Genomic DNA, 12,192 nt, shown 5'->3' with positions numbered 1-12,192 from the left:
ATTTGGTATCGGATCATTACTATCTTATCCGCTTTTTTTGATTTTGATGCTTTATATATTAGCTGTGGCTATTGGCATATACCCATCTGGAAACATTTTATTTCCACTTAAAAAAAAAGGCCGCACGTAATTTATTTGAAATTTCATAATATTGGAATGGAAAACTTTTTTTTTTAAAGCAGGAAATGGAAAACTGTTGATGGAATAAGCGTCTTTCTTTTGCTAAATAAAGCAATAGGAAATTATCCGTTTAGTGGAAATAAACAGATGATTTGAAAAAAAAAAAAAAAAAACTCAAACGGAGATATCAGATTTTAGCCCGTAAATAAAATATAAAAATTGTAAATATATAAATTTAGATGGCAAATTTCTTAGGAAGAAAAATAAAAAAAGGTAGCATGGAAATTGCGATTGTAAGTTATAGCATGAATTAAATACAAAAAAACTTCATGTATTTGACGTGATCTATCACACAACATAAATCTGATGTAATATTACGTAAACAAATTTCAGGCAGAAAAAGCCACATAAGTCATAACAATTAAATATCAATTACTTACTTAAAAAAGGAAGAAAATAAATACAATACAATCCTTTGGAGGAAAACGAGAAACTCAACAAGAAGAAAACAATCAAAATCAAAGAAACGGTCTTCGTGGGTTAATGGCTTCTCAGTTCATACACCGTCTGATCTCTGTTCGTCGGAGATCGTTTTGGCCCTTCAGGTACATTGTCTTTTCCTCCCCTTCGAATTCGTATCCCTTCAATTTCCTACAGATTTTTTTTTGTCAGCTGAGCATAATCGGAATCATCGTGTTCAAATATTGGATGTTTGATATCTGATGCCAATTTTGTTTATTGATTTGTTTTTGCTATCGATATCAGATGTTTGATATCTGTTATTATGCAATTTTGTTTTTTTTGCGAGGTTCATCGTACTGATGATGTGCTCTTGGGATTTGTGAACGAGTTAACTGATTTTTGAGATTGTATACAGAGAGTGAGCGGCCGAGGGATTGTGATAGCTGTGTATATGATAGAAGTGGCGTAGGGGTTTTTGTGAATGGTGATGTCTTTTTTCGGTGACGAGAAGCAATGGAAATGCGGAAAGGGAGGAGCTGTGAATTTGCAGAGAGTGAGCTCAATTGTTCGCGATATTGGGGAACCTTGTCTTCATCAGCCACAAATAAAGGTTGTGATAGCTGTAAGAAACCTCAGCTCCTCCCTTTTTTGGGTACTTTTTCCCATCTATCAAATATCTTTTATAATGTATGTTCCGGTGATGAGATGTTAAAAGTTTTGCATTCATTATCTATCTTCCCTTTGAATGGCACGACATACATCTCAGTTATTGGTTTTTCAAAAATGTGATATTTGCCGTCTGCATCGTAATGCTATGTATCATTCTAACTCCATGCTTTAAACAAGTTGTGCAGTCAACATAATAGGCTATTGGTCGATGAATCTCATTGTTCTGAACGCATGCACTTGTTTGTGTGTTGGTTTGGGGGTGGGGGGCAGGGAGGGTGTTGAAATAGGGCATTGGAGGGACTATATTGATTTAGGGAGCGAGACAAAATGGGATGGGGGTGGGGTGATGACTCTTTACTTCTTGAGTATTGTTTTATTTTTCTGTGATCACTACTTTGCTAGCTGATAAATTGAAAGAAGTCAATGAATGGTCTTAGGAGTATTCCTGAGTTTTTTCTTGACTAAATCACAAATACAATGTTAAAGGAATTATGAAGTAGAATCTGGACGGACAAAGTGAAGATAAGTATTGAGAAAATAAACAAATTACTTGAAATTTTGTTAAGAATGGCAGGTTAGATGTTGTAAGTTAATGGTATCAGCCAGTTATTTTTTATCATAGAAAATGAGAAACAATTTCACTTTAAAAAAACCGAAGAAAGACAAAGAAGTAGCCAAAAGTGTTACAATTTTGCTAAATCAGCAGTCTAACATAAATGCAACAACAAGAACCAGAACGCTGAATCCACACACATAATTAGTTGCCTGAACATGCATGGAAATTGAATCTGGAGTTTCTTGAAAGGCTTTCTTGTTTACTTCTGATCCATGATTTTATGCCAGATTTCTCCCGGTGTGTGAACTTTAGAGTAAATATTATCATATTGGGTTGAATGATTCGTCCTCATTCTCCTGAATCATAAGTATGCATGATTAATATACAGCTAGCTGTTGCTTTTGTCTTGTACAGATTCTGTTTTTAACCATTTTAGTAATCCTAGTCCTTGGATGCTTGTGATTAATAATTTAATATACAGCTAGCTGTTGTTTTTATCTTGTACAGATTCTGTTTGTTACCTTTTTAGTAATCTTAGTCCTTGGATGCTTATCTTGGTAACTTGGTCTTCATTATGTGAGTGCTACTTCTGTTGAATATTGATCTCCAGCCAAAATGGCTGGGCCAATTCTGAATTGTTACCGGTGTCAAATGCTAAATAATTAAAAGATATATTGGAGTCAGGTGCGAAGTTTGCTTTAGCATGTATTGTCTTTGGCAACCGAATGAATAAGGAATTGATAATTTCATAAAACTTATTTTTGTATTGAAAGGAAATTTCTTAAAATAGATATTTGGAATGTTTAAAATTATCCCAAACTTTTTCTCCTTGTTTTGATCCACAGATAAGCAAAATGCTTAAGCCAGATAAGTGGCAGGCGGCTTTTGATGGTGATGGAAAGATTTTGGGTTTCCAGAGAGTTCTTAAATCAATTATTTTGGGGGTACATGCTTTATTTGCAAGTTTGTATTTTTTTATTTCAATTTTCTTTGTTCTCTTGTGACATATATGTAAGTTCTATTCTGTATAGTTACTGCAATCACTCGTGTCATTCGCCTAATCTTTGCTCTCTCACTCTTTATGCTCATTTATTATTTACTTCTTTAACTTGATGCAGTCAATGCATGATCAGTTGATTGGGCAACTCTTTGTGGTCCTCCTGTAGTGTCGCAATGTCTTTCTCGTCTCCAATATATTTTTCTGCTTGCTTGACAATGCTTGTCTTTAACATAAAGTGATAACAAATCAAACAGGCATTGTAACCAAGCTACGTTACAGAGGCTATTTTGTGATACTGTTTCACATGCGGGTTGTTGGCATCCTTCTTTTGGGCCCCTAGTTCCTTACAGTTGTGCACACAATTTTTTGAATTTTATTTTGAAGATTTTGCCTGTTTTATTTTACATTACAGTCATATGAATATTGTTAGGTAAAAAGGGTGTGGAGTAATTATCAATTGGTCTTTTGCTCTGTTTTTTTCCAAAATTTTCCTAAATTACCCTTTTCTTTAATTATCAATGTAATATTGATCTAGGTTTTGAAATAACTAATTTATTATGTAATTTATGAATTTCTTTTTTCATTATCAGTAAATTATATCAAATTCTAATTTTAAAAGCACTATTAGTAATCCATTATGCACTTGATACTACGACAATATAAAGTATTTGCTCTAATGACTAATATTAAGGAAGCTGGGGAATACCAATAACATATACCAAATACTATTTTCTTGGCATGCTTTTCTTTATCCATCTAGGCATCCAGATGATGAGCATACATGCCCTTTATGTCATCAATGGTTAAAAATTGAATCTACAATATGGTATCCGGTTATCATTTAAATTTTTTTCTGGGATTTGTTGATGAACTTATCATGTTTTCATAAATTTGCGTTTGCGTTTTTTGTATGGTTTTATCTAATTAACACACCCATAGAACCAGATGAAGCAGATCTATTTTTTGCTCTTGGTGCACTTTACTGATTTTTATGATGTTGTTGATTGCACATATGTACATTTATAGGTTCTTTTGTTGTGAGCGAAAATTTAACCGCGATATATTTTTCTAATAGTGAGGAAAAAAGTGGCTTTCTCCTATCCACAGTACATAATTTTTCCTTATTTAAAAAAAAAAAAAAAAAACTCACTTAGGACAGTTAAACCTCTTTTGCACATCAGGGTATTGATCCATCCATAAGGGCAGAAGTCTGGGAATTTCTTTTGGGCTGTTACGCTTTGAGTAGCACTACTGAATATCGAAGGCAATTAAGGACAGCCAGGAGGTAATTAACATAAGCCATTCTATTCATCTCTACTATTGGAAAGATTCTATCCTTTTGTTGTGGTTCCTCTGCCTGAAATTAACCTTGATATAACCTGGTTTATTGATTTCCAGTCATCATCTGTTTGCTTTTGATATAACACGTAGTGTTATAAAATCTTGTTATTGCTAGTTGAACAAAAGAATCTTTGTTATTGCAAAGCGTGGCCTGGGGCTGGGCCTTTCCACAGGGACGGGGACACGTCCTAGTTAATCTTCTTTTTAGGTCACTATAGTTTTTGGCAAGGTCGATAGGATTACAAAGTCAACCAAATGCTCCGACTCTGCATCACATAGGTTGTCTTGAGATTGAATTTGAAGGATACGAACAAGTCGGTTATGATTTCTGTGATCAGAATGATTTTTAACTTTATTCTTATTAGGCTTTTGTCTGTTGCCTTTTCTTTTAAATTTCCATTTTGTTCACTAAGTGGATACTCCTTGTGCATTATACATTTGTTTTTGAATGATTGATCTGACAATTGATTGACTGCTACAGGGAACGTTACCAAGATCTTGTTAGGCATTGCCAAATGATGCACTCTAGTGTAGGAACTGGTTCTTTAGCCTATGTTGTAGGATCTAAAGTTATGGACGTGAGGGCAAGTTCGAAAGATGAAGGGAGAAGGGATGCTGAAGTTCAAATTGGACGAATCTCTGAAACTAGTGCAAGCAAAAAAGACAGTAACGGTTTTTTGGATAGCAGATCTAGAGATAAATCATATTCATGTTGCAAAGAAAGCTCAAGTGATTCTGGTGACCTTGTAAGTATGCGAGAAAGCATCATGGGAGGTGCGTATGATTCCTCTGGTCTTCTACCTTCTCCAGATCCATGCAACTGCAGTCCCCAATGTGTATATAAGACACCTGGGTCAAACTATGCTGATGAAAGTTACTTGGATTTCCCTGCTTTACCTGTAACAAATTTATTTGAAAATAATAAGAAAGATAGAAAAGGACTCAGATTATGTGAGGAGAATTGTTCCTCAAGACGTAAACTGACTTATGAAGATGAACATATGCATAGTTTTCAGATTAGCAACAACGCAGATCTTGTTGTGGAAACAGATGTTTTTCCAGCTAGCGATGTCTCGCTGTTTTCTGGTGCTAGAAGGGAAAGTAGTCATCATGATTTTCATGAGTCTATTTCTCGGTCAAATAATTCAGAATATGAAAGAGAGATGCTCGACAGCCTTAGAATATCTGATGCACCAGAAACACCAATTTCAAATGGAACCACATCTGAAGCACAGGCAGCCAGTGAAGCCAGAGTGTCTGAGTGGCTTTGGACACTGCACCGAATAGGTGAACCAGTACTTTATTTTACACAACTATAATGTGAACTTGGTTTCATGGTTGAAATGTTTTATATCTTATTGCTGTGGTAAAAGTTACATTTTATTTGCAGTTGTTGATGTGGTCAGAACGGATAATCATCTCGAGTTCTACGAGGACACAAAAAATTTGGCTCGCATGTCAGATATTCTTGCTGTCTGTGCCTGGGTTGATCCTGAAACTGGATATTGCCAAGGTTATACCTTTTCTTTTGTTATGAAACTTTTTCCCGATTATTGTGCTTCTCACTGATGGCATTGACATGGACATTGATGTTGGATTTTATTGAACTTGTAGGTATGAGTGATTTATTGTCTCCCTTTGTTGTTCTGTTTGAGGATAACGCTGATGCTTTTTGGTGTTTTGAGATGCTTTTGAGGAGAATGGTATGTGTGCATATAAATTTGGGTTTGGCCGACCTTTTTAATTTGATTTGCTAAAACTCAATATCTCTAACTCTTCAGCGTGAAAACTTTAAGATGGAAGGGCCAACTGGTGTCATGAAGCAGTTGCAAGTACTCTGGCATGTATTAGAACTTACGGATAGGGAGATGTTCTCTCACCTAGCCGAAATAGGTGCTGAAAGTCTTCATTTTGCCTTCCGTATGCTGCTGGTTCTCTTTCGTAGGGAGTTATCTTTCACTGAAGCTCTTTGTATGTGGGAGGTTTGTACTGTAAATTGATCTTCTCTATTTTTAGCCAATCTGTGACACAAATACTTTCTACTGAGTTAGTTCAATGATACAGGCTCTGCTATTTAATAAGTTTTTATTGTAGATAGGTTAGGAGGCGGTCATATTGCTACAGTTAATTTACTTAGTATACTAACGATTGAAAACAAAATATTTGCTGAAAAGTTGCAAAGCAATCTGATTTCTCTGAATAGTGTATATCAGAAGACTAATCACATGGTTTCAGCTGCAGATATGAAATCGTCCATGCTTTTACCTCATGAACTATTGTTGATTGACTAATTTAATCAGAATTATCGGACATTTCCTATGTTGATTTGTTCCCGTTGGATTTAAAACTGTAGATGATATGGGCTGCTGATTTCGATCCATCCTTTACATGTCATCTGGATGAGAACTGTCCAGAACTACTGGCTATTCAGTTACCCAAGGAAGCAGATGCTGAATTGGGAGAAGAAAGTATTGATAGTAATGGTGGTGTTCCAAAGAGTTCTCCAACAAAACCTGGTGTGGAATGCTCCATCTCTGACAGCACCGGAATGAGATCCACATCAGCTAGACCATTTTGCGGATTGACAAAACCTTTCTGGTCAAAGAATGACCGCTTGCAGATTCATACGGTTCTATCATCGGCAAGAAATGGTGATGAATTGCCTGTTTTTTGTGTAGCAGCCATTCTCGTTACGAATCGTCAGAAAATTATCAGAGAAACGCATTCAATTGATGACCTAATAAAGGCAGGTGGATTATAGTTTGTTGTCGAAACCATTACTGCAATTTTTTAGTACCGGTTCTTGATTATATATCGAATCTGATATTTTGATATTTCCTCGTACTTGCTTGGCAAACTTATGCAGGATTCATGACAGTAAAAAGAATTGACTTAATTTTCCTTATATTAAGATTGAGGTCATCTTTTTTCCTCCCATTTATACTTAACAAATACCTGGTTAGTGGTTGTTGGACTATATGGTACTTCTTATATAGATTTCAATTTAGGCTCTAGTATTCATAAGCTTTTGATAAGCTAAATTCCATAAGATTGCCCACTTCTTACATTTTTACGTAGTATTTCATGTTAATTAGGATGAATTTCAAGTTCACTCGATGATTGTGTCATTTTATATCCATTCTACTTTTGTATTACTAATGTGTAAATAAGTAAGGTTTTGATTTAAGATTTGATCTGTTGTTTCATTGTAAACAATAAAACTAATCGAAATCCATGGATTTCAAATCCATCACCCCCAAGTGCACTCTAAAACATATTCACTACCACGTTTACAAATCGTTAGTCCCATGCTGCACTTTTTTAACTAATTTCTTTTACATTTGTTAAGAGTGGTTAGAGACAAATGATTTGTTACTATAATAATTTGCTTGAAATGATTTTGGAATGATTATGCATTCCTATCATGAGTATCATGCTGTAGTTTTTCGTTTTGGATTCCATTGTTGGCTTGTGACTGTGAAACATACCTGGTCTATGTGATCACTCTTTCATCGCCATCTTCTTTCTCTAGAAAACACTTCTTATTCTGACACATTTTGCAGATATTCAATGATAATATTTTAAAGATCAAAGTCAAGAGATGCATACGTACTGCCATCAAACTGCGAAAGAAGTACCTTTACAAGGTTAATTTTCAAATTTAACTTAATTCTTTTTCTATCTTGCATTTTTGTTTGTATCTGGAAATGATCATGTCACGAATTTTATTTATCTTTGCTTTGGAACGCCTACCAGTTGAAATCTATAGAGCTTCTTGTAACTTTTTATATCTAAAAATCTCATGTACATTTCAAGAATGTTTTGATCTCGGATTTATTAAGAGACTGGGCGTTTGCATTTTCTTGATAGGGATAGGATTATGAAAGTTAGGATCATGATAGCCTTCTCGGCGATGGCGGATCACTTGTCCGCATATTGTACATCATCATTTTATAGTAATTAATATAATATGTTTCTTATCAAAAAAAAAAAAAAAAAGATGTTCCTTCACGAGCGCAACACATAAATGTCACTCACTTAACCAGTTCAGCCAGGCATTTTACCAGGGCCCCGTGCTTTGTTCATCTTCAAATTCCTATTTTTGAATTTTTTTAAACTTCCGCTCTTCTAAATAATTTATTTTCTCACTCGCTAGCACATCATGTCACACATATTTCATTAATTAAAATATAAAATTAAAATTTGAGAAATTAAAGGAACCACAACTTTAACACCAAATACTTTAGCTAGTGTTTGAGACGTTACGATTTAGTTTTTCGGTCTTTCTTTCATCTCTGTGCTAAGAAGTTTTAATCTTTTACAGCTAATCAAGAATGGTCCAGCACCTCAGAATAACAGTTAAATCTGGGTGGTCATTGCTGTATAACAAGATTAGAATCACTTTCCATGCCACTCAGAGATGCTGCTGATTACTTGAGGTTCTGTATCTTGGTCGGAACTATTTTGTGAACATAAACTTATCTTTTGGTGGCATAAAAAAAAGTCATTCCGTCTGTGCCTCCAAAGTATATGTGAGGACTCTTTTAAAAGGTATTAAATCTATTGTCATTACTAAAACCTCGAAATCTTGTTTTTTCAGTCCATAATCTCATATTTAAAAGAAGTTGTGCATCAGAGATGTCGGTGTATCTTGCAATTATGTAATTAAGAAAACCATTGGCAATAAGATAACTATTTTAAATATGTTGATTGAATTAAAACATCATCTTGCAATATTGAAGCACTTGACAATTAAATTAAAGAGGAAAATTGGATATTATTTCTGACACCATTGACAACAGGAATTTTTAACCATGTTGGATGCGACAAAAGCTATTTTTGAATCCATGGATGATACTTTCCCCGAATTGCAAATTTCTCTTTTGGTAATTCATACATGAACTTGTCTCTCAAGTGTTTGGTGGAAAACATAGTGATGTTAGTATAGATAAATTTAGAAATTCTGATGGTAAGTTGGAAATTTTTTTATGTGGCTTGGTTCTATAATTTGGGGTAAAATTGATACCTTTATATCGTAACTTGAATTTTTACAAAGTTTGTGATCGGTTTAAATGTTGGCTTCATAATATTTGCTATTGGTGTATTACGTACCCAAATTGATGCAAATTTCTTGTGAAATATATTTCCTCCTAGTTTTTCTGGATATGTCGTAATCTCTTTGAAAGTTTGGAAATCCTCTTCTGCTGACATGGCGGTTGAAACGAAAAATTGCTAGCAATAAAGTAGTGGTCTCTGTTGTTTGGTGGAAGGAATTATTAGTGGGTTGCTGTGGGAGAAAGAAGTCATATCTGGTCGTACTGTTTTATTGCCCTTTTTATACTTAAGAATAAGGATTACTTAGCAGCTTTGTGAATGTTTTTCATCTTTTTGGTTATTATCATAACAGATGTATCATAGATTAGTTTTGTACCTAATGCGCCATTATCATCTGCTTTTTTCCGACAGTTGCTTAATGCATAGTTTTATGATGGTTTCCCTTTTTCATCTTAGGACGGAAGTGGAAACTTTGCTTTGCTTTCAGTTCAGAATGCAGCACGCAGGTTAGGATAGGAGACACTAGCATGAATTGTGACACTGAAGAGTCATTTATGTATCGACATGGGCAAATTTAATCATATCCAAATTGATAACTATGTGACGAGGAAACAATCTATTACAAATTAATGGAAATTTTATACGCCACAGGTTTTTCGTTATAGAAAGTCGTCGATTGAAAACTTGTCTAGTATTCTGAATATATCATTTTTCCTCGTGATACTGTTATTGTAAGTTCTTCCCTCTTGAGCTAGAGATGAAAATGTCCTACTTAATGTCGGGATTATTCTTGTTTATGAGGCGACAGTTTTTGCGAATTTCCCCTTGCTTCCCTGTCAATACTCCTAGACCACCCATCCTGCTTATTGACAAAGTAAATTCCCTCCGAAAACTTTCAAACTTCTCTGCATACTCGAGAACTAGTTGTGATGTGTTGTAATTGAACAATAGCTGCTGGTCAACTCCAAGAACTGAATCATATGACAGTACATTAGAGTAGTAGGTATTGGTGAAAGCATATGCATCCCCATTTTTGTCTGTCAAAAAGACAGTTGGGTCCTCCTCACTCTTCTTCTTCGATGATGATGATGGGCATAGTTGTCTAAGTTTTCCTAACAATAACCTGCTCATGGTGGGATCTGCTTTCTGGGTCTTTTTAAAGTCGTATAGGCGATCATGAATGTACTCGCATTGTGTTTTCCCCAGCGTATGTGCCCCTGAAGGTTAGAACAGGAATAGAAGATGGCTTAATGTTCTTTGAAACATAGGGCGAAATTTTTCCAAGTGGAAACTGTTGAGAAGAATATCAAGTTACCTAAAAGCGTAGCGTAATCCTGTTCATCCAAACCCTTTGATTTGAAGTATGCGTATCCTTCTTCCCATGAGACACAGGGTGATGGAAGATCCACCCATGCTGCATTTGATTCTAATCCATCCCTTCTACCCAAGAACACTGGATATGATGGTGCACCTGCCTGTACTTGTGTTTTTGCATATAAGACTAATACTAATCATTTTCATTTCAACTGATCAATGAGTCAAAATAATTTTATTCCCGTCGTGAACTTCCTTTTGAATTCATGATCCGTTGCCACCAGCAGAAAGCAGAACGGCCAGTCGCCCACGGATTGGAAAATGCATTGTCTTATTTAAATTTTCAAAAAATGCAAGTCGCACACAACTAATGTAGTTATTGTGATAAATTTTAAGAAGTACTAATCAGTGTCTCCTTCACAAATGACTCTTTTCACAATTAGCATTACGAAACCTGCTTTTAGTACGTGATGTTAATTGTGAAATGGGTCATATGGCTGGGTAAGGTCATTTATGTTTTATATTCGTTATTGTATAATTTTCAATGATAGAAAATGTGATGAAGTCGAAAATTACTTATGGATATAATGAATCAATAAATATTTCTATTTTCCAGTACCCAAACTACAAGTCCGTAAAAAAGGGAAACAAAACATGGAGAGAATATCTTTTGAATATGATATAGGGTCATAAACGGGATCAGACTACCCATACAAGGGAAAAAAATTGTTTGGTGATGATTGATCTGGGCTACTAACCACAATAACTCACTCGCCGCTAGACATCTATGTTCCATCGAAAGGACTAATGATTTTGATTAATCCGATCGATTTTCACCACTTAGCGATTGGTTCTCCCCGTCATTTCTTATCATTTGATCACGTGGATCCCATATATTTTATAAGATACACACATGACACACCGCAAATCCAAAGGCTCTCATTTAAACACGGGTTGAAATATGACATTGAAAAATCCCCGTTCTACATAGCATGACAGATGAATTACCAGATGAACAGCGTCTCGAACGGCAAGCATAAGAATGTCGATACAGGAGACAGCACCAGGACACCGGGCTTCCACCACTTTCTTGATCTTGTCGATCAGTATGAATCCATCCAGCCTTGAATTTTTTGTTGCATTTTTCTCTGTCTCAGGCCCATCTAGTAATATGGATCCATCACACCCCTAAATACCCAATTACTTTATTAATTTTTGAGTCAATACACACATATTGTATACATATATATGTATCTATCATTCAAATAATAATAGAGTTTTGATGTTTGACACCGGCTAAAGTGACATCTACCTATTGGATATATAAAACGTCACTTAATTATGTGCTAAAGTACGTCTCACTATATCAAAAATCATATATATCATTCAAATAATACATATGTGGCAAACTTACATTAACCATGCAATCAGCATAGAGTAACTTGAGCAACTTGGCAGTGATACTTTTATCTCTATCCCACCATAACTCCACTTGATGCTTCACAAATGCCTCCACATTGGCACAAGTCTTGATCTTCTTGTAAAAATGGCGTTTCAACGGCTTGTCCTCCGGCGGTAGCGTCACCGCTGCGTGTACGCGGCTGACGTACAAGCTCAGCCCCACACCCACCACAGTGCAAATTACCTTCACAAAGTTATATCCTTTCCTCTCCAT

At 35.3% G+C, this 12,192-nt stretch overlaps 2 protein-coding genes across 5 annotated transcripts; one reads left to right on the top strand and one right to left on the bottom strand.

The window, feature by feature from the left end:
- Positions 1-593: 593 nt before the first annotated feature.
- On the top strand, positions 594-9,940 carry LOC140860271 (rab GTPase-activating protein 22-like). 4 transcript variants are annotated; one of them, XM_073263209.1, is made up of 12 exons: positions 594-725; positions 929-1,234; positions 2,653-2,751; positions 3,989-4,092; positions 4,630-5,435; positions 5,539-5,661; positions 5,763-5,851; positions 5,930-6,130; positions 6,502-6,894; positions 7,712-7,795; positions 8,473-8,699; positions 9,660-9,940. In XM_073263209.1, the coding sequence occupies exons 2-11, from the start codon at positions 1,064-1,066 to the stop codon at positions 8,509-8,511; spliced, it is 2,109 nt and encodes a 702-aa protein (XP_073119310.1). In that variant the 5' UTR covers positions 594-725; positions 929-1,063; the 3' UTR covers positions 8,512-8,699; positions 9,660-9,940. The 4 variants fall into 4 exon arrangements, with proteins under 4 accessions (XP_073119310.1, XP_073119309.1, XP_073119311.1 ...); XM_073263208.1 differs by having other exon boundaries at positions 598-725; positions 998-1,234; XM_073263210.1 differs by having other exon boundaries at positions 598-725; positions 998-1,204; positions 9,660-9,939.
- Positions 9,941-9,971: 31 nt separating this feature from the next.
- Positions 9,972-12,192, bottom strand: LOC140860270 (probable peroxidase 26). The gene is made up of 4 exons (XM_073263207.1): positions 11,932-12,192; positions 11,526-11,705; positions 10,519-10,678; positions 9,972-10,420 (listed from the first exon to the last, which is right to left on the bottom strand). Exons 1-4 carry the CDS (start codon positions 12,190-12,192, stop codon positions 9,972-9,974), a joined length of 1,050 nt encoding a protein of 349 aa, XP_073119308.1.

The sequence above is a fragment of the Henckelia pumila genome, chromosome 4 (genome assembly GCF_033568475.1).
Source record: "Henckelia pumila isolate YLH828 chromosome 4, ASM3356847v2, whole genome shotgun sequence".
In the NCBI taxonomy this organism is placed as follows: domain Eukaryota; kingdom Viridiplantae; phylum Streptophyta; class Magnoliopsida; order Lamiales; family Gesneriaceae; genus Henckelia; species Henckelia pumila.
Note: the sequence above shows the minus strand (reverse complement) of the source record. Positions and strands in the feature narration are given on the sequence as shown.

What these genes read in the sequence shown, in the direction of transcription:
- LOC140860271 (XM_073263209.1), top strand. Translation starts at nt 1,064, where the DNA reads ATGGTGATGTCTTTTTTCGGTGACGAGAAGCAATGGAAATGCGGAAAG. An exon ending in CAATTAAGGACAGCCAGGAG is followed by an intron (nt 4,093 to 4,629) that starts GTAATTAACATA and finishes TGACTGCTACAG; the next exon opens with GGAACGTTACCAAGATCTTG. An exon ending in GAAAGAAGTACCTTTACAAG is followed by an intron (nt 7,796 to 8,472) that starts GTTAATTTTCAA and finishes AATCTTTTACAG; the next exon opens with CTAATCAAGAATGGTCCAGC.
- LOC140860270 (XM_073263207.1), bottom strand. Translation starts at nt 12,192, where the DNA reads ATGGAGAGGAAAGGATATAACTTTGTGAAGGTAATTTGCACTGTGGTG. An exon ending in TTCGAGACGCTGTTCATCTG is followed by an intron (nt 10,679 to 11,525) that starts GTAATTCATCTG and finishes ACACAAGTACAG; the next exon opens with GCAGGTGCACCATCATATCC. An exon ending in GGATTACGCTACGCTTTTAG is followed by an intron (nt 10,421 to 10,518) that starts GTAACTTGATAT and finishes TCTAACCTTCAG; the next exon opens with GGGCACATACGCTGGGGAAA.